At 56.0% G+C, this 23,845-nt stretch overlaps 2 protein-coding genes across 11 annotated transcripts; one reads left to right on the top strand and one right to left on the bottom strand.

The window, feature by feature from the left end:
- Positions 1-7,738: 7,738 nt before the first annotated feature.
- LOC109445968 (histo-blood group ABO system transferase) lies at positions 7,739-22,548 on the top strand. 9 transcript variants are annotated; one of them, XM_074331290.2, is made up of 8 exons: positions 7,739-7,870; positions 8,311-8,593; positions 14,044-14,113; positions 14,804-14,860; positions 16,384-16,464; positions 17,848-17,883; positions 18,366-18,500; positions 19,495-22,548. In XM_074331290.2, exons 2-8 carry the CDS (start codon positions 8,437-8,439, stop codon positions 20,183-20,185), a joined length of 1,227 nt encoding a protein of 408 aa, XP_074187391.2. In that variant the 5' UTR covers positions 7,739-7,870; positions 8,311-8,436; the 3' UTR covers positions 20,186-22,548. The 9 variants fall into 9 exon arrangements, with proteins under 9 accessions (XP_074187391.2, XP_088649627.1, XP_074187402.1 ...); XM_088793504.1 differs by lacking the exons at positions 7,739-7,870; positions 8,311-8,593 and adding exons at positions 10,401-10,527; positions 12,521-12,817; XM_088793501.1 differs by lacking the exon at positions 7,739-7,870 and having other exon boundaries at positions 8,279-8,593.
- Positions 8,295-11,092, bottom strand: LOC109445970 (uncharacterized). Of its 2 annotated transcripts, XM_074331306.2 has the most exons (4): positions 10,964-11,092; positions 10,383-10,557; positions 9,969-10,147; positions 9,525-9,616 (listed from the first exon to the last, which is right to left on the bottom strand). In XM_074331306.2, exons 1-4 carry the CDS (start codon positions 11,072-11,074, stop codon positions 9,605-9,607), a joined length of 477 nt encoding a protein of 158 aa, XP_074187407.1. In that variant the 5' UTR covers positions 11,075-11,092; the 3' UTR covers positions 9,525-9,604. The 2 variants fall into 2 exon arrangements, with proteins under 2 accessions (XP_088649632.1, XP_074187407.1); XM_088793506.1 differs by having other exon boundaries at positions 8,295-10,147.
- Positions 22,549-23,845: the final 1,297 nt, after the last annotated feature.

Here is a 23,845-nt window from a genome sequence, read left to right as displayed (position 1 = left end):
AGCCTCCCAGTTGGCCTAGGAGGAGCTGGGTGAAACAGGACCCCCCAGCTTCCTGCCTCCTGCCCCACATCCCTGTGTGACCCCCTCCCCTCGAGGCTGGATGGACTTCGTGACTGGGTTCCAATGACTAGAATAGGACAAAATGATGTAGCATTCCAAGGTGGAGTCATGAAAAGTCTGTAACTTCTACTGGTTCCCTCTCCCCTGTGTTCCTTCATCTCTGTGTCCATCTGTCTATGTCTCTTTGTCCTCTGTCTCTCTGTCTCTTTGATCCCATGTTTTGAAGAAGCAAGATCAGATATGAGTTGTCCTATTGGACTCCCGTGCGATTACCAAGGGGGTCCCCGCCCACAGGAAAGCTCTGAAAACTGCACCCCCCCACCCCGTCCAAACTGAATCCTGCCAATAACCCGTGATTGATCTCAGAGACAGACCCCGCCCCAGGTGAGCCTCAGTTGAGACCACAGCCCCAGCCTCCCAGGGGACCTTAAAGCAGAGGCTCCCAGCTGAGCCGAGACAGATCCCGGTCACAGAGACTGTGAGACGCTCAACGTTTGGTGTTGTAAGTGCCAAGTCAGGACAATACTGTCACACAACACAGACAGCCTGCACGTCCCTCCAGGCCGCGTCTGGCCCTGCGCTCCTGGCTCCCTCCCTCCTTGCTGCCCAGCTCTTTCCAGCCACTGGTTGATTCCTCTTCTGCCTCCAAGTCTCTGTACTTCCCCCCCACCCCCCACTGTTCCCAGACATGTGCAGGGCTGGTTCTTCTTGTCCTGCTGGTCGCAGATAAGTGTCACCATGCAGGCCTCATGGACCCCACGGAGGGGCCCTCTCTCCAGCACCTGCTTCATTTCCCTAGAGCACTTGCCCTTCTCCCCACCTGGATTTGCTTTCACCTGCCCCTCCAGGCTGTGAGCTAATGGAGGGCAGGGACCATGTAGGTCCTTTCAGCACCTCCCCCAGGCCTAGCAGGGCCCCTGCTCAGGGTGAGTACCAGGGGTAGAGTAACTGAATGAATGATGAAAGAATCTCAGTGTCCCTCCTACCTCTGAGCCGCTTCCATTGTGGAGATGGGGGCTAACAATAAATGTGCATGTTGGTTGGAGGCAGGGGGCGACCCAGAATGACCCCTCGGTGTCCCTTTTCTGCTAGTTGCTCCATTGAGCACAGTGGGCACAGCCTGCCTCCTGGTGGTCATCCTCAGCACTGCAGCCCCAGGCAGCAGAACCATAAACGAAATACACACCTTTGGTTGGTGTCCAGTTCATCCACCAAGCCTCCTCACCCCAGCAACAGCAATAACTTGGGACCCACTTTCAAAGGAGGACCCCAAGGCTCCAACAAGGATGGCCTTGTCCTTGGTCCCAGACGAGTGGTCCAGTGCTCTGTCACGTTCTGCACTACCCAGGTCCCAAGATCCCCAAACCCCAGGCTGCCCTCTGCTCAGAAGGACCTCAAGGGAGCAGACACATTTTCCAAGGACTGGGAGAGCAGTAGGTCATGATGGAGAACCAGGAACACAGACTTCTAGGAGCCTGTGGGACCCTCTGTGTCACAGCATCTGTGTACCCCAATTTATAGAGGAATAGGCCGAGGCTTTCTCTCCTGTAGCCCTCTCCACACTAGGGAGGGGGTCTCCTCCTAGCTCCAGGTGCCCAGAGTGCAGGATGCAGACCCCAGACCTTTCCTGCTCTATGGATGGTCCTGGCCCAGACAGACTCCCCAGTACCTTGGGGACCCCCTGCCCATCAACCTGGCATCTCTCCTTTCCCCATGCCATGTGTCCCAGGCACATTCCCAGGGGACTGGAAGCTCTTGCCCCACAGCAGTGCTGCCTCCAACCCCTTTCTTCTCCACTTGTCACCTCCCCAAGTGTGCACTCACCTTCTGGCCCAGCAGCGGTGTGTGTGTGTGTGTGTGTGTGTGCGCGTGCGCGCGCGCACGTGTACCTGTGCCCACGTGGGGATGCCCAGAGGAAAGGACCCCACAAGGGATGGGGTTAGCAGGGTCCCCCAGGATTTTAGAGGCTCTCATTCCCAAAGCAAACCCCGTGGCAGGGTGGAACCCTGACCTATGGAGCCAGAACCCTCCCTGGACTCTGACCACCTTGTGGGACCTGGGCCAGTCCCTACCTCTCCTGGCCTCAGTTTCCTGATTGTCTCGTATTGTTCACGGAACTGCTCAAGCGCTGGGCTCCCTCCTACCTGGAGGGTGTGTTGGGGACTGACGGCGTCCTTGGCCTCCTCCCGCGGGCAGACCTAGGTGGACCCTCCCAGGGCAACCAGGTCTGTTTCCACAGCAAGGCGCACACATGGGACCTGTGTGGACCAGATGTTGTGCATGCGTCCTCACCCCCACTACCTGTTCTGTGAACCACATGTCCCCTGATGCCATGGGGCCAACTGTATCCCAAATGGGCAGAGTTGCAGGGTGCTGGGCTTGGTGGGCATGGAGACCTGGGGACAGGAGAGTCACGGGATGTATTCCTACCCTGCTGACCTGGTCCCACATCCACCTCAGGGTCCAGCTCGGTGCCTGGCTGGGTCGGGCAGTCCTGGAAGTGGACACCAAATGTAGGCAGGAAGGTCAGGCCGCCCCTTCCCTTTCCTCTTCTACACCTCCTCCCCTTTCTTCCTGGCAGGACCCCAGGACACGAGGTCCAGCCTGTCCCTGGCTGCAGTCCTGGCTGGAATAAGAGAGCTGGAGGGAGTTCACAGAGGAGGGGCAAGTGTTGGGGTAGTTACTGTTATTAGGGAGCTCCTTGGGTGCTCAGTCCTTTCACCCCACTTTATAGATGAGCAGTGGCCCCAGCACTCAAGGTCACTCAGCTCTGAGTGACCAAGTCCAGCCGTGAAAGGGGCACTCAGAATGATTGCTGGTCACAGGACTGGCAGTAGGAGCTGTCCCTGGTCCTGGTGCATGTGGGTGGCCTGTTGGCTGGATGGAAGGGCTTGCCTTACAGTGCTCAGAGCTACTCGAAAGTAGGCTCTGCGGAAGAGCTGTCAGAGTGATGGGGCAGGCTCCGCCCCCCTTACTTGGCCTTAGGGGACCCCAAGAAAAGGTTCCTGATGTTCTTCCTTCAGAACAGGAGGAGCTAGCCCGCGTGCCCCGAGGGTCCCAGCTGTGGCCCCCGCTGCTGAGGAAGGGGCCACATGTCATCTGGTCAGGAGTCTGACCTGCTACTGCTCCTCGGCTCTGTTCCAGGAGCCTGGGGCGAAGTGGAAGGGCTGCATCAGTGGGGGGCTGCTCACGAGAGTCACAGGCTACCCGCCCTCACCACACTGTATCCAGGCACTGTGCCGAGTACTCAGTCAATCACCAGTACCCCACTTGTCCCTGCCCTGGGAGCGATCATTAGACTTCAGGCTTACCTGGTCACCTGCCCTGCAGGTAGAAATCCCGATGTGAACCTAGAAGCCCTGGAAGCATTTAAGAAATTCATTCAGGACAAGAGATTCTCAGAGAAGGACATCTTGATGCCAGCCCACGTGGGTGAGAGGCTGGCTCTGCCTATTTTCCTGGCGTCCACCCAGTATCCCCCATTGTCCCGTGTCTCCTTGTGTCCCCTCCAGCTTGCCTATATCCCTCTGCATCCCCTATGACTCTCTTGTTCCCTCCCCCATTCCCTCTGTCCGCAGACGTCAGCGCTGTGACATGTTTTGGTTTTCAGTCTGAGCTGCGGGTGGTGACATGTTCAGGGCCCTTTTCCAGGGAACCATCTCATTCCTGGGTTTTTCTTACTTTCGACAGAAAACTGCATTCCTGAAAGTGATTAGGGTGAGTTACCCTCAAAGCAAACAAGAGTTCTGAGTTCAACAGGATGTCAGTGCCACTGGGGGCACCTCAAGTGCAGACAAGGGGGACCCCGTGTGGGCCAGGGGTAGCCTTCTGCTCTGAGATCCTCTCTGAGACCTGGTCTTTGCTTTGGATGTCTGTCCACAACCATCATTCCTGGGACAATCAGGGACTCCTTTCTTTTCTCTCTGCTGGCTTAGCTATTTGTATAACTCAGGAACAATGGTTCCACATCAGTCCCCAGCTGTCACAAGCACCTGGTGGCAACTGGAACCTGCCCCTACCCTGCCGCAGCCCCCACAACCCCAGGATGCCCCCTCCAGCCAACCCCCGTTCTGGCCCCACTGACCCCCTCCTAGGGCAGCAGGCAACATGCTCCACAGCAGCCCCAGGGCAGTGCCCCCAGGACCCTCCCCCAGCAGGACATGGAAGGACCCTGTGGCCTGTACCTGCTCTGCATCCCCGCCCCCCAGTTCCCCTTCCCCCCCAGCCCGGATCCACCATCCTTGTCCCATATAAAGAGCTTCAGTGGTTCCTGGTGACTCTGCCTGTCTGTGGGGACCTTCGGGGGGGACCAGGAATGGGGAGGGGGTGGGAGGACAGGAGGACCCAGTGATATCCTGGTTCAGAGGTGGGTGCCACAGGCCAACGGGCACAGGGGTCCAGGCGGGGGGCTGGGTGCTGGTTCTCCGCCCGAGGTCCTGTGGGTGCTTTCTGCAGTTTCTGGATGGTCGTGTGCTAGGGGAGAAGGGGTGGGTGTGGGGATGACAGCGTGGGCTGTAGCCCTGAGGTGGGGACACGGGTGCAGGTGGGTCACCTGGTCCTCAGGTTCCTCCCTGGCTGGAGGCTGTGGCAGGAGTGAGGAGGGAGGCCACGTGGAGGGTGCAGGCGGGAGGCCAGGGAGCCCAGAGCCCACCAGGATGGGGACCGCAGGGCACTGGGCCCTCAGCCGGTGTGCGACTCTGCTCCTGAATCTGTCGTCACGGTAGTTTCCAGAATCACCCCGGGGGCTTTTGTAGTGTTGTGGGAACAGAGCCAGGAGTGCAGTTTCCAGGCTCTCGGCCTCATGTGGAAAGGTGCTAGCTCAGGTAGTAAATAGCCATCAGCTGTGATTGGATGGCCATCAGCTGTGGCTATTTGGCTGTCAGCTGTAACCAGTGAGCCATTGGCCACTAATATAACTGCTGTGGCTATGCTAATAGCGGATGGTGGCTGAGCTAGCAAGAGTGGATTGCAGTTAGCACAGCCCGGGTTGTGTGGGGAGCAGACATGAAGGGTGCGGAGTCAGTGAGGCCCCCCAGGTTCTCACTGGGGGCAGCGATGGGAAGACGGAACAGGAGCCTGTGTTTGAGGGGAAGGTCAATTCTGCCTGAGAGGGGCGAGGGGGCTGCAGTAGGTGCCGTAGGCATCCTGGGCATTTGGGGCAGGCTGGGGCTTTGCTTGGAGTTCAGGGGTTCTGGAAGGAAAGGGGATGTGGGGGGCATCTGCTCTGAGGTGGGAACTGGAGCCTGGATGCAGACCAGCTCTCTCAGGGGCATTGGGCGGGACCAGGGCTGGTACAGGATTCCTGGGGCTGGTGCAGCCAAGGCTGGTGGGAGGGGTGGGGGTGGGAAGGTGTGAGGGCACAAGAAAGCCATCGTTTATCTTCCTAGAACCTAACTCAGAGGTGCACTGGTCCCCATTCCAATAACATCCTCCCTTCCAGATAAGACTTTCTCTGAAGGAATCCAGCTGGAGAGTAATAATGGCTAATTACCCAAAAGTAAGAACCTTCATTCACAGGATCCAAACCAAAGACTTAATCATTGCTCACACTGCAAAATCAAGGGGCCTTTGGGAAGAGGAGGGAGGGGCAGGGTCCCATCTACAGGTCAGCCCAGCAGGAGGATAAATGGGCGGCAGGAAAGCCAGACCCCCCCCCCCAGGAGCAGAAGAGACGCCCCTGACCCAAACATGCAGCTGCCCCTCTGACTGCAGGGCTGAGCCTGCTCTCCTTGCTGTGAGCTGCGGGCACCCAGCTCATTCCTGCCAACACTGAACAGGTGAGAGCCTGGGGTGGGGGTGGGGGGCTGGCGTGGAATGTCCAGGTCAGCCACCTGCCCTGGGCTAGGGTCTCAGTTGTGTTGATTTTGTGTCCTACAACTTTGCTGAATTCTTTTGTTATAAAAGTTTTTTGTGTGAAATCATTAGGAGTTTCTACATGTAAGATGTCACCTGTGAACAGAGATTATTTACTTCTCCCATTGCAATTGAGATGCCTTTTTTTCTTGCCTAATTGCCCTTGCAAAGACTTCTGATACTATGTTGAATAGAAATGGCAAAAGTAGGCATCCTAGCATTGTTTCTGATTTTAAAGGAAAATGTTTCAGACTTTCACCACTCAGTATTAAATTAGATGTGGGTTTTTCAGAAATGGTTATCGTGTTGAGGTAGTTTCCTTTTATTCCTATTTTGTTGAGTGCTTTTCTCATGAAAGGGTTTTATCATGTCAGATCACTTTTCTTCATCTGTTGAGATGATCGTGTGGATTTTATCCATCTGTTAATGAGGTGTAGTATATTGACTGTGTTTGTTTTTCTTTTTGTGTATTGAACCATTTTTCGATAAGGATCTTCAGCCATCCTCATCCCCAGACGTCCTCAGTCTGGCTTCCGTCATTACGTTTGTAGGATTCACAGATGTCTGTATGTGTGAGTCTCAGGACTGCATACTATTCTATTGCTCTGTGTGTCTGTCCTAACACCACTACCTCGCTGCCTTGATTTCTGTAGCTGGATAGAAAATCTGACTATCTGGTAGTAAAGCCCTCCAACTGTGCTCTGCCTCAAGAGTGTTCTGAGTATTGTTGGTCCTTTGTATTTCTACATAAATTGTGCAATGAGCTCATCAGCTTCCACAAGGAGATACCTGCTGAGGTATTTTATAGAGATTGTATTGAATCTATTGACCAAATTGGGGGCAACTGACAACAGGTTTCAGGGAGATGCCATAACTTAAAAGGAAGGACATGATAAGCAGGGAACAAATATTTGCAACCCACATATGAGGCAAAGGGGCTAACATGCTCTGCCTCAACACAGCCCTGTGACAGGCAAGCTCATGTGGTGACTCTCAGAGCCTCAGTCTCCTCCAATGGGGTCAGTGACCCTAGGAAGGTGTGTTGGGGATTCAAGCAAGGAGATGAAGGCACCTAAAGTGCTTGGACTCAGGAGGTCACCCGGCCGGGGAGCCCCAACACAGGACAAGGCCTCTGATGGTCAGTGTAGGGCTCGGATGGTGAGGAGCAACGATTCTGAGTCCCCTGTTCACAGCTGGACTTGGTCACTCAGAGCTGAGTGGCCTTGAGTGCTGAGGCCACAGCTCATCAATAAAGTGGGGCGAAAGCACTGCCTGCCCAAGGGGCTCACTAATAACAACTACACCCAACATTTGCCTATTCGGGTGATGGGACCCCCTCCTCCACGGGCTCCCTCCAGCCAGGGCTGCAGCCAGGGCAGGCTGGACCTTGGGTCCTGGGGGCCTGCCAGGAAGAAAGGGGAGGGGGTGTAGAAGAGGAAAGGGAAGGGGTGGCCTGACCTTCTTCCTGCCCGGACTCGCGTCTACTGCCGCCTCCGGGTCCCCCTGACCCAGTCATGAACCGAGCTGGACGCTGGGATGGAGTCTGGGCAGCAGGGTGGGGTGTGTTCGAGACTCTCCTGTCTCCAGGTCTCCATGTTTACCCAGCCCAGTGGCTTGTGGCCAGCCTGGCTGGGGTGGGGGTGGTCTCAGCGATCAGTGGGACGTGGGAGTCACAGAGCAGTGAGGGGGTAGCGGACGGGATCATCCCCATCAGTTGCGCGGGGATCCGTTAGTGCCGTTGGTGTTTTGTGCGCGAGCGGCAGGCGGGGTCACGTGCACACGCTATCCAACTGCGCAGGTCCCGTGTGCGCGCCTGGCCGAGGACGCCAGACCCCGCTGCCCTTGCGGGTTCAACCTGCATCCTCTTGTCGGGCCTGGGAGGGAGTCCGACACCAGCGCGCGTCCCTGCCACACGCACCCAGGGGGCAGAACCTGCGCTGCATCCACGCGGCACTGGGTTAAACAGTTCCTGTCCAACCCCTCATGGGACAATGGGAGAGGCAGGGACTGACCTGGGGCCCACGAGATGAGTAGATTCCAGAGGGCCAGGGAGGGTTCCGGCCTCCTAGGCCCGCCTCAACCCTCCCGTGGGGTTTGCTTTGGGAATGAGAGCCCCTGAGATCCTGGCGACCCCCTCCCATGTGGGGCCCTTTGAGCATCCATGGGGGCACGGCACACACACCCACACACTCTGACTGCCCCATCTTTGGGTCACAAGGGGAGTGCACATTGGGGAGGTGATGAGCGGGAAAGGGGCTGTTGGATTGGAGGCAGCTCTGCCTGGGACAGGGGCATCCAGTCCCCTGGGAACATGCCGGGGGAGCCCCTAGCACGTGGAGGGGGGAGATGAGGCGCGGGTGATTCCGTGCCTTGCACTGACGTTCTTTCTTCCCACAGACATTTATTGAGCACCTACCCGGTGCAGGCACAGTTCTAAATGCTGGCGGCAGAACAAGACACACAACAGTTTGGCAGACTGCCAGGATCCTCACCCCAGGCCAATATGACCTCTGGGCAGATGTGATGCTCAGGAGATCCATCAGACCAGAGGCCGAGGCAAGGTTCCTGGAGTTCCAGGAACCAGGACCAGGACAGAGCAGGGACAACTTCCTCAGGACCTTGCAGCCATCCGTCACCAGGCTGGCACACGGAGGGCACAGGGAGCCCATGGGAACATGCAGTGAGTAAAAAGTCCTTTGTCTCTGACCCCTGACCCGTGTCCTCTGCCAGCATCTGGGAAATAGTAGCAGGCTAGGTGGTGAGTTTGCAAGTGGGGTCCAATCTCAGGCCCTTCTCAGTAAGCGAGGTACCCATACAGAAGCTACCCCCAAAGCCCATCCCAGAGCGTTGGGATGCACCCTGGGGGGCTTAAGGAGAGCAGGAAGGAGTAAAGGAGCCATTTTAGGAACCATGAGATTGGACAAGAATTGGGTTTGGGGCTCCAACAAGTGCTGGGTCGCAGTGGGGTGGTTAAGAGGGCAGCCTCAGGACCAGGCCTCTCAGGTCCAGTCCTTTCTGCAGGTCACTTCCCCTCTGCCTCCACTACCTTTTAAAGGCAGGGTTTGCATGGAGATTGAGTTAACACAGGGAAAGCACGGAAGAGAACGAATGCCTATAAAGCAAAGTCTCCATAGAAGTTTAGGTGATTCCTTCAGGAGAGCAGGACACCGGGGGCTGGGACACAGGGCAGGTGTGACAGATCAAGAGAATGAGGAAGGCTGGTGATGGGATGCCCTCCACCTGAGGCCTGTTCAGCTGTCCATCATCTGGTTCTCCAGGAGGCCAGCTCGGGTAACAATGCTCCCGGCAACGCGGGGGGACTGCTAACAGGATCGGGCCCCTTGTTCCTCGGGTGGGTGAATTCCCTCTTCCTGAGGATAACAGTCCCAGTGGATCATGCGGTGGGAGAGAGAGAAAAGCGAGCCTGGGTGGTTTCCTGCCGAGGGGGCCTGGTCCTCAGTCAAGTGACCCAGGAGAGATGGGAGGGCCTTGGAGAGAAAGAGGAGCATCAAGCCTAAGAGAGAACCCAGACTTCTGGGGGACACATGTGCTCCCTGATAGCAAATGCAGAGCGGAAGTGAGATTCTGATGAAGAAGAAAGTGAATCGAGCCAGGGGAGTAAGGAATATGAATTCAAGGAGTGAGTAGGGCACCTGACTCCACCTCCAAGGCTGCTTCTCCTCCCTGTGCTTCAGTTCCTCACCTGGAAAAGAGGTCACTGTCACCCTTCCTGGGTGTACCAGAAAGAGTATAAAGAAGCCTCTGGAAGGTGCCTGGTGTAGACCAGCTAGAGAGGAGTGGGCTCTCGTTATTTCCACCCACCCTCGGTATGTCCCTTCCATCTCCCGACCTCCCTCCCGGTGGTGGGGCACGGTCCTCTGCCTGGGCCTGCACGCTCCTCTCCCAGCTTCTCTGGGCAGAGACCGCACAGGCCGGTGCAGCCCTGACCGTAGGGAGCAGGTGATCAGCGGAGGCCCCAGGCAGCGAAGGGACCTGCGGCAGAACCCGGGACTCCACCTTCCACGGGATCGCGGGCCTGCGGCTGGGTCCCTAACCTTCGGGGAGCGGAGCTCCTTGGGGCGTCCGAGCGGTTCTGCTGGGAGAACTGGAGGGTCCAGGACTGGGGGCCGGGTGTACCAGGGGACTGGACCGCAGGTGGTCTGGGTGTCTGGGACCGGACTTCCGGGACGCGGGCACCTGTGACGCTCTGGGCTGGTGCGGGAGGCGGGGCATCCTGGCACGGGGAGGGGACAGAGTGTGGGGGACGTGCCCCGGGGAACCCAGATCGGTTGCGCGGCCTCATTCCTGCCTATTGAGGAGGCCCCGCCCCTCCACGTCGTTGGGGTCCCTGGACACCGAGTTTTCCTCCCCGAGTCCCGGCATGGGCCCCACGCCCGGGTATCACCTTGCAGGGTGGAGCCTCGGGAAGTCCGGACCTGGGGCGGAGCGGGCTGCGTGTGGTCACCTACCGGGCCGCGGGATCGGCTTCTCCCCCACCTTGGGAGGCCGCAGGCGGAAGGTCACAAAGGGCTGGCATACAGGCAGCGAGGAGCAGACGAGAGGCGGCCACCGTGGGACTCGGGGCCATGGCTGAGCTGCTGCGGACGAAGGCCAGTGAGTGGCGACCCCACGGCCCCGCGGTACCTGGGCGGGAAGAGCCATGGTGGGTGAAACCCGGCACTCCGCCAGAGCCAGATGGGCGCCCACTGCCACGGGCCTCGGGCTGCCGGCTGGAGGCCATGTGGAGCAGCGGCGAGGGGACGTCTGGAGCCCCCCGAGACTTAGGTCCTCGGGACCCGGCAGGCAGGCCGGTCGAGGTCGCAGTGCCTGGTGGCGGAGGCGGGCTCGCCTCAGGGTCCTCAGCCCTGGTTAGGTCGGGTGGCCATGCGGACGTGCGTGGGTCTCCAGGAATCTCCCGCCCCGCCCTCCCCTCGCCGCCCCGCCCTCCCCTCGCCGCCCCATTACACAAAGCCGCCTTTCGCTGAACTGGGCGGGCTCTCCCCTTCCCCTACAAGGCCCTCGGGCTCCACCGCACCAGCCCCAGTCCTACCCCTTTGCCATGGTCACCAGTCACCGGGGCACTAGCTTTCGCTTGGAAAAGCTCCAGGCTGGACAAGCAAGGTGTGTGTGTCAGGGGGGAAGCGCAGTGGGCGGCTGACATGCTTAGTGCACAACGGGAGCTGTGCCCCCAGCGCAACACAAGGAAAGCGGAACACGGATCACGTGGGCCGGGGGCCGCAGCTGCAGGTTTGTGAGCAGGGCTGGGAAAGGGGACTGAGAACCAGGACTGAAGTGGCCCCCTTGGCGCAAACGTTCCCTTCATTTAGAGCAGTTTGTGTATTCACGTTTGTGGACGGAACTGTTTTAGTTGTGTTTGGGACTACATAAAATAGAGCAGAGGCCTCCACTCGGTTTGACGGAGAAGAGCCAGGCCGGCTTCAGCCTGGAGGTGAGAGGCGGAAGAGTGGAAAATTCGTGAAAAGAACTGTGGGTGTGGTGCGAAGTGGTCCCTGCGCTCACAGCACTGAGCCAGGAGTCCAGTCAGTGTCACCCTTCAGTAAGGCCTGGGAGGTGAGAAACCCCCAGAAACCCCCTGGTTTATGGAGCTTGAGGACATTGTCCTAGATCAGCCGGGTAGGAAGACCCAATAGAGCCTGGCACCCAGGGCTGTCTGACTGCAGAGACCTGCCTCTGCGCCGTCCAGCCGCTCCCTCATCGTTCTTTATGCTTGTTTGTCTTATTTTGTTATTGTCCCCTTTTTTCCTCTCAAATTATTTGAACAGCTTTTATACCATAAGCCACACATAAAGTGTACAGTTTGATAAGCTCTGACCCATGTAGACACCTGTGGAACAGTCGCCCCAGTGAAGGTAACGAACACCTGGGCGCCCTTGTGCCCAGGTGTTACCCTGTCTCGGTGCGCCTCAGGCTGCACGGACCAGTGTTGGGTTTCCCTGCTCTAGGACCCTCGGTCGCCAGGGATTCTTCCGTTGTTGTCCATACCCCTGAGGGCCGGCCCGTGACTGGACTAGATACAAACATGAAGATTAAGGAGTTCAGGTCTTTTGAGAAACCTGGCAAACTAATCCCCATTCTCAGATTCCCCACGTTCATTCATCTATTTATACATCCAACCAACATTTTTAAACACTTATAAGAGACAGGCGGCCTGCAGTTGGGCAGGACACCTGTGCAGTGAGCCATGTGAAGAGGTCGCCTTAGAGACACGAATGGGAGATGCCCTGTGTGTGAAAGTCCAGGGCACGAGTGCGCCAAGGGGAGGACCCAGCACAGCGGGAGCCCCCCTGAAATCAGCTGGGCTTATTAGGGGACAGAAGGAGGATGGAGGAGTGGTAGCTGAGGAAAGAGAGACAGTCTGAGAGAGAGGCAGGAAGGGGACATAGCGGGCCTTGGCGATGACAGTAAAGGACAAAGTTGGCAGGTGGTAAGCTGGGTGTGGGGTGACCTGGCTGCTGTGTAGGTGGCTTCTAGGAGATGTTTGACTCCTTCAGCCCCAGACCTGGCTTCGTAGAGGACTGAGAGCCACGTGCAGGGGTTCTGGAAAGGGGCCGCACGCCAGCCTCTGGCTCTCCTCTCACTGTGGCAGGTCTTACTGATGGAAAGAATGGAGCAAAGATGTCACTCAGAATTACAAGCACAACGTCACGTCTTTTTACTGAGCCCCACACTGAACACAGCTGGAGCTTCTGTTCCTTTAGCTTTGTAGGAGGCCCAAAGAGGGAAACAAATGTCTACCAGCAGGTGAAGGCGTAAACAAATTGTGGCATAGCGACAACAAAGTCTGTTCAACACAAAAAGGGATGAACTCTTGCTGCATGTCACAACATGAATGAATCTTAAAAACATGGCTGTGTGAATGAAGCCAAACAAAGGAGCGTGTATGGTATGATTGCATTTATACGAAATACTTGAAAGGGGAAATGTCTAGTGACGGAAAGCAGATTGGTGGTTGCCTGGGGCAGGGGTGTGTGGTGTTTGCTGCAAAGGGGCAGGAGGGAATTTGTTGGGGCGATGGCAGTGCTGTGTATCTGGCCAGGGTGGTGGTTACACACGTGTATGCATTGTTAAATAGTCATCAACCTGTGTACCTCAAATGGGTATGTTCTATTAGATAGAAATTATACTTCACATGAACTTGATTTCAAACGTTTTGAAAAATGAAACAATTTCTTCAAAACGGAAGGGAAACTATTTCCAACCTAGATTTTCCTACAAACTATCTAGAAAGTATGAAAATGGAAAAAAACATATAAGACACATAAAGTCTCAAATTCTACCACCCACATCCTTTACTGTCAGGAAGGTACTAGAGATACATTGTCCCATGGGCATCAAATGCAGACAAGCATTGGAAGGTCAGAGAAGTGAGGGATGAATAACTTGAAGGGGATGATTTGGAGGACGTGGGGGGGGAGTTGCTCTTTCAGTTGTGAGCCTTTAGTGTATTTGAACCTCTCGACCACGTGACTACATCACTTTCGTGAACATAAAAATCACCATAGAGACCAGTGACTGTTTCCAAGAGCATATGGGGGGCGCATGAAATCCTTGGGGGAGGTGGTGGTCCCTTTGTCCTGGTGGGGCTGTTCCTGTTAGCGGGGTCCTGGCCTCCCCTTGGTGGCAGGGTCAGCAGCGGTCCTCTGGTGTTCGTTTCATTGGGGTCATTTCTGGTCATTTCTGTCTCTAAGGAAAGGAGGTGCTGAGTGGGAAGAGCCTACAGGGAGGCCAGAGTAACGGAGTCGGGGACTCCCGGGGCAATGTGCGGGGAGGGTCTGGGACCCCCGGGGCAATGTGCGGGGAGGGTCTGGGACCCCCGGGGCAATGTGCGGGGAGGGTCTGGGACCCCCGGGGCAATGTGCGGGGAGGGTCTGGGACCCCCTGGGGCAATGTGCGGGGAGGGAAGAACCACCTGCCCGCCACTCACAGGGAGAGAACAGAAACTGTCTTGGATTTGGATTGGCTCTTAGAGACGCTCCTCTTAGGACCTGCAGCAGGGGGGGCTGTCCTGGCGGGACCCAGGCCAGTCGTGGGGCCTGGTGTCTGAATCACAGCAGAGTGGGCCTGGAGCGGGGAGGAGAGGGGAGTGATTGGGTTTCCACTGTTTTCCAGGAAAACCACAACACTGCTCACTTCGTCCTGTGGCCTTTCTCCTAATCATGCTCTTCTTGGTCTTCTTTGGGTAAGAAAAGTCCATGACTGTCAGGGTCTGCCAGGCTTGGGGAGAAGCAGCAGCAGCAGGTCAGATCCTGATGGGGTGCCCTGAGCGGTCCCCTCCCCCACCTTAGAATCACAACAGTAATGACAGGACTGATGGCAGCTATCTCACAGCCCCAACAGAGGGCTAACCCTAACCCTAACCCTCATATGGAAGCCTCACCTTGTGAGTGAGCTGTCTTCCCCCCACTTCACAAATGGGGAGTCAGGGGCAAGGCAAGGAACCTACCCCCCCCCCCCAGCTGTGTGGGTGGGAGTGGGGAAGGCCGGCTTGGGGGCCATGCTGTTAGCTGTATCCAGACGGAGAAGGTCCTGGAACTATTGAGTGAAGTTACATTGGCTGCTCTACTGGGGACCCCGCCAGGACTCTCCCTGGGGCAGCCTTGGGCCGAGCTGGTGGTGCACAGGGCCCCACTCCAGCTGCCACAGGGGCTCAGACGGGAGCACTGGCCACAGATAGGAGCACTGGAGCCCTCCCACCACTTGGGATCAGTCCCCTGAGCTTTGGGGAGAATTGCCCCTGGCCCTGCCTGAGGCCCGGAAGTCCCACGGGGGGCTCCCAGCCTGGGCTCCAGCTCGAGCTTCTCACGGGGATGATGGACAGGCCATCCCAGGACCGCCCTCCTCAACAACGGCCTTTGGTGGCTCTCCACAGCGCTGGTGTCCTGAGCCCGAGAATGCCGATGCTGGGAACCAGGCAGCAAGGAGCAGGGTGAGTGAGTGGAGGACAGAGCCACACTGCCCCTTACAGCCTTGGCAACTGGCCGTCTGCCGGGGTCGGGGGGAGAGCAGTACTGGCTTCTCCATGGCCCCGCCAGCCCCGCCTGAGCTGACCCATCGTCGGGTCTGGGCCTCCTCATCACTCGCTCTACTCAGAGCAGCTGGATCACTTTCGTGGCCTTGAAAGGTCACCTGGGCGGGACTGACTCCACGTCTGGCTTCAGCTGCAACCTCCCTTCTGACCTCCCACCTCCAGCCTCCAGGGTCACCTGTGTGTCCCATGAATGACCTACTCCCCACTCTGTCCCTCCTCCTGAGGACCCTAGTAGTGCGTGGCTCACCTCCCACTCTGTGCCCGAGGTACGCCTGTGAATCGCCCCTCGCCCCATACTGCTAGGTACCAGCCTGTCATCCTACCTGGAAGTACCTGCCGGTTCCTGCCTCTCTCTGCTTCCCTGCTGCTCTGGGGGAGGCTCCCCTCTTCTTCCTGGCAGCCTCCATGCTTATCTCCTTGCCCCCCTCTGCCCTGACCACATTCTCCTCCATTAGCTAGAGTTCCAGAACATAACACATGAGCCCCTCCGAGGTCTGCCTCCCACCTGCCTGGCCTCTCTGGCTTTGTCTTTCCCACTGCGGCCCACCCCGCTGGGGTCCCTCCCAGTGGTTTTTGTCATCCTGCACATGCCATGCAGTCCTGACACTGGGCCTTTGCATGTGCTGTGCCCTCTGCCAGGACCACTCTTCTCTCTTCCTGCTCTTGGCATCTGGCCAGTTCCCCCTGTATCAGTCATGTGCTGCTGTGTAAGAAAGCTTCCCAATTTGTGGTGTGAAACAAACACGGACATTGATCCCCGTATCTGTCCAGGTCCTGAGGTTGACTGGGCTCAGGCGGCGGTTCTCGCCCGGGTGTCAGGTGGGTGTAGGCAGATGGTGGCTGGGCCAGGGTCAGCTTGAGGGCCTCCTCACATTTCTGATGGTTGAAGCTGGCTCTCAGCTGAGACACCTGGCCGGGGCCACCCCGCGTGGCCTGGGCTTCCTCTCAGCTTGGTTGGGAGGTTTCAAGATCAGTGTCCCCAAGAGAGATGGACCTGTATCACCTTTGATGACCTGGTTTCAGAAGGCCCACAGTCCCACTGCATCACCTATTATGCGTTTTATTTGTTAGAAACGAGACCAAGGCCAGTCCGAGTACAGGGTCAGGGATCATGGCCCATCAGGGACCTCATGCTGGGAGGGCCCAGAGCATAGACGCGTTCGAAACCACCACTGCTCAGGGTCAGCTCAGCAGGGTCTGGTGAAGTGGGGCCTCCGGCTCAGCAGAAGGGCCCCTCCAACTGCAATGTCTGATGTCTCTGAGTCGGAGGCGTGCAGGGACACAAGCCAGCACCAGGCCCACTGCCCACAGTGATGGCATGTTTCAGACGGAGTCCATGTCCACGCTCCGAGCCACCCGTTTCCCTCTCCACCGGGCCCCCTGAGTTCTGGTAAAACCCCCTCTCTGTTCTCATTCTGCAGTGAAGCTGCTGGAAAACCCATCAGCCTGCACGCTGTGACATTATCGAGGTACAGTGTCTTCAAGGGGCACCTCCCCATCAGGTACCTGCCCTCCAGCGCGACTGGGTGTGTGTAGGGAGAGAGGCAGGACACTGGGACAGGCTGGCTGTCCTCCTGAGCTCAGAGGGAGCATGGCTGCTCCCTTCCCCAAAGCCTGGTTCTGACTTTGACCTCCTTCTAAAGCCGTAGAAAGACCCATGTGTAGCTGATGCTTCCGTTTTGACCAGTTGGATGGCATTTGGCTTTAAAGAGGGTGACCTACTGACCTGGTTTGCCTGGCCTCAATGGGTCTCGGATTGGGAGCCTTTATAGGTGCTGAAACCAGGAACATCTCAGGCAATCCGAAATGAGGCAGCCATCCTACTGTTTTTCTTTTTTAATTTTTAACTACAGTAAAATACACCTGGCCTGAAGCTTACCATCGGAACCATTTTTAGGTGTCCAGCTCAATGGCATTAAGTACATTCATGTCGTACAACTATCACCACCGTCCATCTCCAGGACTTCTCATCTTCCCAAAGTGAAATCCTGTCCCCATTAAACACTCACTCCCCATTCCCCCTCCCCCAGCCCCTGGCACCCACCGTTCTACTTCCTGCCTCTGAATCTGACGCCTGGAAGGACCACATAGCCGTGTAATCAGAGTGTTCGGCCTTTTGTGACTGGCTTATCTCACTGGCATATTGACCACAGCTTTCATCCATGGTGTAGCATCTGTCAGAATTCCCTTCCTCTTTAAGGCTGATACCTACATTTAAATGCTATCCCAGGAATGGAAATTGCAGTCATTATTGGCAATGACCAGTGGTCCCTGGCTCATTTTTGCGGGGGCTGCACAATTGTTGGGAATGGAGGACGCTCACCTGTATTTCCCAGGCTGTTGCCCCTGACAGTGCTATCAGTCGCTGTTGAAGCAGGTCCTGTGACAACCAAGTCAGGTAGTAGGCATTCCTCTTCCCAGGTGGCAGACAGGGAGCCTGGAACCTTCCCATGTCACCCAGCCAGTGACACAACAGAGCCAGATGGACTGTCTGCGTGTCTGATGGCCATTCCTTTGGGCCAGCTACTTCCTTGGGCGACCTACCCATCCAGAGGTCTCTTCCAGGCCACTCCCTGGCCACAGTGAATTAAGCGAGGACCCCTGAGATCCTCCCACTTCAAGTCCAGAGGAAGGCAAAGCCCCTGGAGTCTTCTAGTTCCACTGCCCATTTCACAGATGGGAAAACTGAGACTCAGAGGCTCAGCCCTCCCTAAGGCCAAGGATATTGTCCAGGAAGTGCCTCGAGTAGCCACAGGGCAACCTGTAGGATCCCTTGCCATGGGAGGAGGCAGACGTCAGTCACTTTCAGTAGCTACACCAGCCCCCTACATGGGACATCCACGTGATCTGCCTGCAAACTCAGGTCGTGCTGTGTTGTTTTTCAGGATGGTTTATCCCCAGCCCAAGGTGCTGACACCCTCGTGAGTAAACTTATTGGAATTTAACATCGTACTCTCGCTGTTCTAAAGACTGAAGGGCAGTTCCATTGAAAGCTCTCCTAGAACTCTGCCTGATTCTTTCCTTCCTGGTCTTCCTGAGATCTGAACCAGAGATTCTCCACCCTTCTCTCCCTCTGTGGCTTGCATTTCCTGTTTCCTGTCCTTTGTCCACCAAAGAAAGTGTAGAGTGTTTGGGGCCTTCCTCTCAGGTCCCCTTTGCTGGCAAATCCCAGCTCCCACCTGCTGTCCTCAGGGTCCAGTATTTGGGAAAAGTTGAAGTGATTTGTATTTGGTAGGTTTCCTGCAACTGTCAAGTCCTTCTGGCAGGACGGTCAGTCCCGGGATGTGGAGGGGATGGAGCCTGGGTGGGGCCCTTATGGGGGCCGTGAGCATAGGGCCTGCTTGTGTTCACCCTCCTGCCAGCGCACATGTTGCCGTTGCCATGTGGCTCTCTCTTGGTGCAGTAGGAAAGATGTCCTTGTCCTGACCCCTTGGCTGGCCCCCATCATCTGGGAGGGGACCTTCAACATCGACATCCTGAATGAGCAGTTCCGGGTCCAGAATGTCACCATTGGACTAACCGTGTTTGCCATCAAAAAGTAAGTAGTGAGATGACAGAGGTAGTGACCAGGGACATCAGGGTCTGTCCTTGTGTCCAGGGCAGAGTGGGGTGGGGTCCGGCCCTTCTGTCCCAAGGAGTAGATGCGAAAGCGAGAGCCCATAGTCACACTGCAGTGGCCCGGCCTGACTCTCAAGATGGGCTCCCGGTGCTGGGCTGTATTGCAGCATTGGGGGCGGGGGGAGGTGTGTGTGTCCCCTACTTAACTGAGTGCTCACCTTTACTGAGACAGTTGGAGAAGCCTTCCCAGGGCAGGGGAGACCTACGAGCCAGACCTAGAAGCTGACATCCTTGGACTCTAGGTTGGGGCCTAAGCAAGCCCCCTCTTCTTGGTTTCCACGGCTCCCCTTCCCTCCCCACGTACTGGACCTGATCCATGATCGCAGGTGGAGAGAGTTCCGGGTGACCCCCCAGGACTACTAGCAGTTTACTGAGTCCTTTGTTAGTAAGACACCCCGCAGCCTTCAAGGGAGGGCACTTTAAGGGGTAGAGAAAGGCATGGCGGTGGGGGGAGGAGACAGGGCCAACCCACTGAAAGCAAAGGCGGCAGGTGGCTGGACCCTCCTGGATCCAAGCAGCCTCCCACAGCATGAAAAGGAGGGCTGCCCCAGCAGCGGCACCTGTAGTGGGTTTGCCCCAGGGGTGGGGAGACCTGACGGGCTTTGCCAAGGTGGGGGTACCTGCAGGGTGTTTTTAGGGGAGGAGGCGCAGCAGCGGGGTGTGACCCAGATCCAGCTCTGCTGGCTGTAGGGCTGCGCAGGTTTCTGCCGCGTAAGCCTCAGGCCCTCCTTGTAAGGTGGGGTGCTCACAGTCCCCCATCTCCAGGAGCAGAGGATTAGAGAGGTCCAGCCGGCAGATTGCCGCAGGCCTGGCCGGGAGATTGGCTGCACAAGGCCCATAGCTCCCAGGGTTGGGGTCCCTCGGCAGGGCTCGGCCCTGACCCTCCTGCCGGCCCTGTCCCCGCGTCCCTGTAGGTACATGGCCTTCCTGAAGCTCTTCCTGGAGACGGCGGAGGAGCACTTCATGGTGGGACACAAGGTCAACTACTACGTCTTCACGGACCGGCCGGCCGACGTGCCGCGCGTCCCCCTGCGGGGAGGCCGCCGGCTGCTGGTCCTCGAGGCCCCGGGCGCCGCGCGCTGGCAGGACGTGTCCATGCGCCGCATGGAAATGATCAGCAGCTTCTGCGCGCAGCGCTTCCTGCGCGAGGTGGACTTCCTGGTGTGCGCGGACGTGGACATGCGCTTCCGTGACCACGTGGGCGTGGAGATCCTGTCGCAGCTCTTCGGCACGCTGCACCCCGGCTTCTACGGGGCCGCCCGCGAGGCCTTCACCTACGAGCGCCGGCCGCAGTCGCAGGCGCACATCCCCCGGGACCAGGGCGACTTCTACTACATGGGGGCCTTCTTCGGGGGCTCGGTGGCCGAGGTTCACCGCCTCACCACGGCCTGTCACCAGGCCATGATGGCCGACTGGGCCAACGGCATCGAGGCCGTCTGGCACGACGAGAGCCATCTGAACAGGTATCTGCTGGACCACAAGCCCACCAAGGTGCTGTCTCCGGAGTACATGTGGGACGAGCAGCTGCTAGGCTGGCCGGCCATCATGAAGAAGCTGAGATACGTGGCCGTCCCCAAGGACCACCAGGAAATCCGGCACCGCTGAGGGTATGTGGGGAAGGGCTGAGGGAGGGCGCGGGGGCTCCCCAGCCTCCGTCTGCCTGCAGCCGGGACCGGAACCAGCAGCTGGAGAACAACTGCACTTCCCTTTTGTGACCTGAGGAGAACTGTTGAGGCCTAGCGTTGCCCCCCACCTCCCAGCACCACCACCCAGACCCCCACCCCACGTACAGGCACACACAACGCAGGCCCCATTCCCATGGGCACAAGTGCCTGGAGTTGCCCACTGGGTGCCATCAGCTGCCCACTGGGTGCTCCTCGGGCCCAACGGCTGGGATGAGGCAGGTGGTCCCGGCCCCTCCTGACAAACAAGGGGTCCCAGACGAAATCCCTTCCAGAGCAGAAGGGAGGCGTCTGCTCCATAGTCACAGCGGGTCCTGGGGACACACACAGCTCCTGCTTTTCGCAGGAGAGGAAGTTGAGGCCAGATCAGGACTCTTGCCTGCTGCCTGGCTGCCCTGTCCAGCCCCAGGCACTACCCACGGGGAGCCCCATTTGCCCATCACCTCAGGCCACTCGGTTCCCTCTGGAGTTGCCAGTTCCCAGAAATGAAAACTAATATTTTTGGATAGTAATAGGAAGTTGCCAATTGTCAAGAAAACTTGTGTCTTTTACTTAAAAATGATTTCTGTGCTCTCCAGCGAGGCCTTCTTCTGGCCTGAAATGCTGCCTTTTCTTGGCCTGTTTTTCCCGTCCCCTGCCAAGACAGGGAAGTCACACACTAGCGCCCTTCTTTCTCTTCTGTCGTTGGTAAATTTTCATAATTTCTGGGTGCTTTGCAGCTGCAGAAGGCTCCGATTTTATGCAGCCAGGACTATCCATCTGCAGAGCCTGTCATCTTCCCCACTTCTGTTCACTAAACATGAATTCCCCGTCCCCTCCCCCAGCCCTGGCACCCACCGTTCTCCTTCTGGTCTGTATGCATCTGACACTTCTCAGTCTCTGGCATGAGTGGAGTCCTCCAGTATCTGCCCTGTATGAACTGGCTTATTCACGTAGCACAATGTCAAGGTCCCATCCATGATGAGCCTAGAGCCGGACATGCTTTTTGTCCCTATGGAGTCCCTCTGTCCCTCTCTTGAGTCTCCTCTCTGACCTGTGCCTTCCTCATCCCCTCTGCTCTCTCCTCCTTACCTGCCCCTCGGTGAGTTATGGAGTAGGGCAGGGTCAGGGACATGGGGCAGGGACCTTCTAGCTGGGCCTGTCACTCCCAAGTCCCTTGAGCACCCCCACTCCCAGCCCCCCATCCCCTCTTCCTCCCTGAGGTCTCAGCCACAGGTCTCTGCATTCTGTTTTCCCAAACAAGGCCCAAAGTGGACAGAGACCTCAGATGTAGGACACTGGACCCAACACGTTAAAATCGTGTTTGCATTAGACCAAGAATCTCTACTTCTAGAGACATATCCTAAATAAAGATTTAGGTGTGTAAATGTTCCCTTCAGCACGATGAGGGGAGTGAAAAATTGGACATGGCCCATGTGCCACAGCAGGGGCTTCAGAAATCCTGATGTGGGGACACAGAACAGGAGGAGGAAGAGGACTGACAGTGTGCACCCCTGGGGAAGTAAGGTTCCAGAAGGGCACGCCCCCGAGAGCCCTCCCGCCTGACACCCCCAGTGCGTGTGCACATGCACACACCTGAACACACACAGGCTCCCACACGTGTGCACGGGGGCGGGAACACAGGCCCACACCGATGCACGAGCACCCACACGGAAAGGTCTGGAACGGTGAGCACCCCGGGCAGTCAGGGCTCTGCGCCCTGGGAGGACTTTGTTCTGTACTTGATTCTGAATTCCTTTAGAATTCATTATTTTACTGTGATAAACGTTTATTGTCCTTGTATTAAATCCTTTAAAAATAAAAACTAAATAACGCACTTTACCTCATAGGTGAGTGACAAATGGGTAACATTTAACATGTGACTTTAATACTTCTAGAACTATAAAAGTACAATGCGCATTATAGAAAAATTAGACATCATCTCGAGAAGATCAGAGATTTGCAAGTCCCACTCCCTGAAAACAACTTTCAACTTTGTTCCTGATTATTTGCATCCATATTTTAATAGCTTGTATCTCTCTTTCTTTATGTACTTTTGAATAAGTGGTTATTATGTGGTTCAAAATTCCACTGTATGCTGTACAGTGAAAATACATTGGTATGCTTTGAGCTTATTTCAGATGTCATCCAGTGCCTTCCTCGAAAGTTAATTAAGGGTTTCTCTTCTGCCACGCTCCATATTTTGGGTCAATATGCAGTATTTATATTATTATGACCATGTAAATATTTTCACAGAGTACATTTCTTTCTAATACAACTATAGCTTTCTTTTCATGCGGTTAATAACGTTGTTTGCCATGTTTTTGTTATCTGTGTACTATTTATCACTAATTCACCCCGAAGCTCACTGCTCGAGGTTTAGATTTCCTCTCAATCTGCTCAAACCCATCAGATAAACCAATCAGTAACATTGTGTTTCCTTGCGGACATCCCACTGGAACCTTCTGTTCTCCTGTCCAGTCTGGAACTCTTGCCTCACCATCATCCTTGGAACCCGTCGCGCCTCTCCTATGAGGGATCTTATTTCCCAGACGTCAGATAGAGTGGACATTTGCCATTACGTTTCGGCTGCCCAATATCTAAATGTCATTCCTGTGTTTAGAGAATTTCTCACCTAATTAGGCAGACTGCCTTCAACTATAAAAGCTGCAGGTGTCAGACTCACTCCCCAGGGTCCCCTGACAGAGCGGGTGTGGCCCCCACGCTCTGGCTCTCCCAACCAGACACATCTGTCCCAAATTTTGCATTAGCTGGTACCTCCAGAACAAACATATTAATGGTGGAGAGTGGACACCTTTGTCTTTGCTTCTAGATTCAATGGGAATACTTCTGGTATTTCCCTATTAAACACTATGGTTGCTCTGAAGTTGAAATGGGTAGGTTTTCTTTATAGTAGCTAAAACAAAACAAAAGTTTTCTTCTTCCTTCAAGTAAGTCCAGGGGTAGGCAATCTAGATTGGAATGACACCATGGCCACCGAGTTCTAGGCCCCCCCACCCCTGGTGTATGGCTCCCTCCTCCAAGTCAGTGATGGCTGCCTGAGCGCGTCATCACAACCACGTTCCAGCCGGGAGGAAGGGTGCGCCTCCCTCCATTTAAGAAAGTTTCCGGGAGGTAACATTTCTGCTTAATCCCACTCACATGATCACACCTAACTGCAAGGAAGTGTAGTATGTACCTACAGTGACCGTATACCCAGCTAAAAATCGGGGGTTTTGTTGCCAAGGAAAAATGGATAGTGGGGGTTAACTGGCAGCCTCTGCCACCCCATCTATTCCTATTTTATTATTTGTATTAAAGTTTATTGTGGTGACAGTTGTTAGTAAAGTTACATAGATTTCAGGTGTACAATTCTGTAATACATGATCTATATCTCACATTGTGCGTTCACTACCCAGAGTCAGTTCTCCTTCCATCACCATATATTTGATCCCGTTTACCCTTTTCTATAACCCTTCTCTCCCCTAACTCTCTGGTAACCACTAAACTATTGTCTATGTGAGTTTTTGTTTCTTCATTTGTTTGTCTTATTCTTTTGTTTTGTTTTATATACCACATATCAATGAAATCATATGGTTCTGTT

The sequence above is a fragment of the Rhinolophus sinicus genome, chromosome 16, assembly GCF_057876585.1.
Source record: "Rhinolophus sinicus isolate RSI-liver-muscle chromosome 16, RSI-T2T, whole genome shotgun sequence".
Lineage (NCBI taxonomy): Eukaryota > Metazoa > Chordata > Mammalia > Chiroptera > Rhinolophidae > Rhinolophus > Rhinolophus sinicus.
The sequence above is the reverse complement of the archived record's forward strand: the minus strand, read 5'-3'. Positions and strand labels throughout refer to the sequence as shown.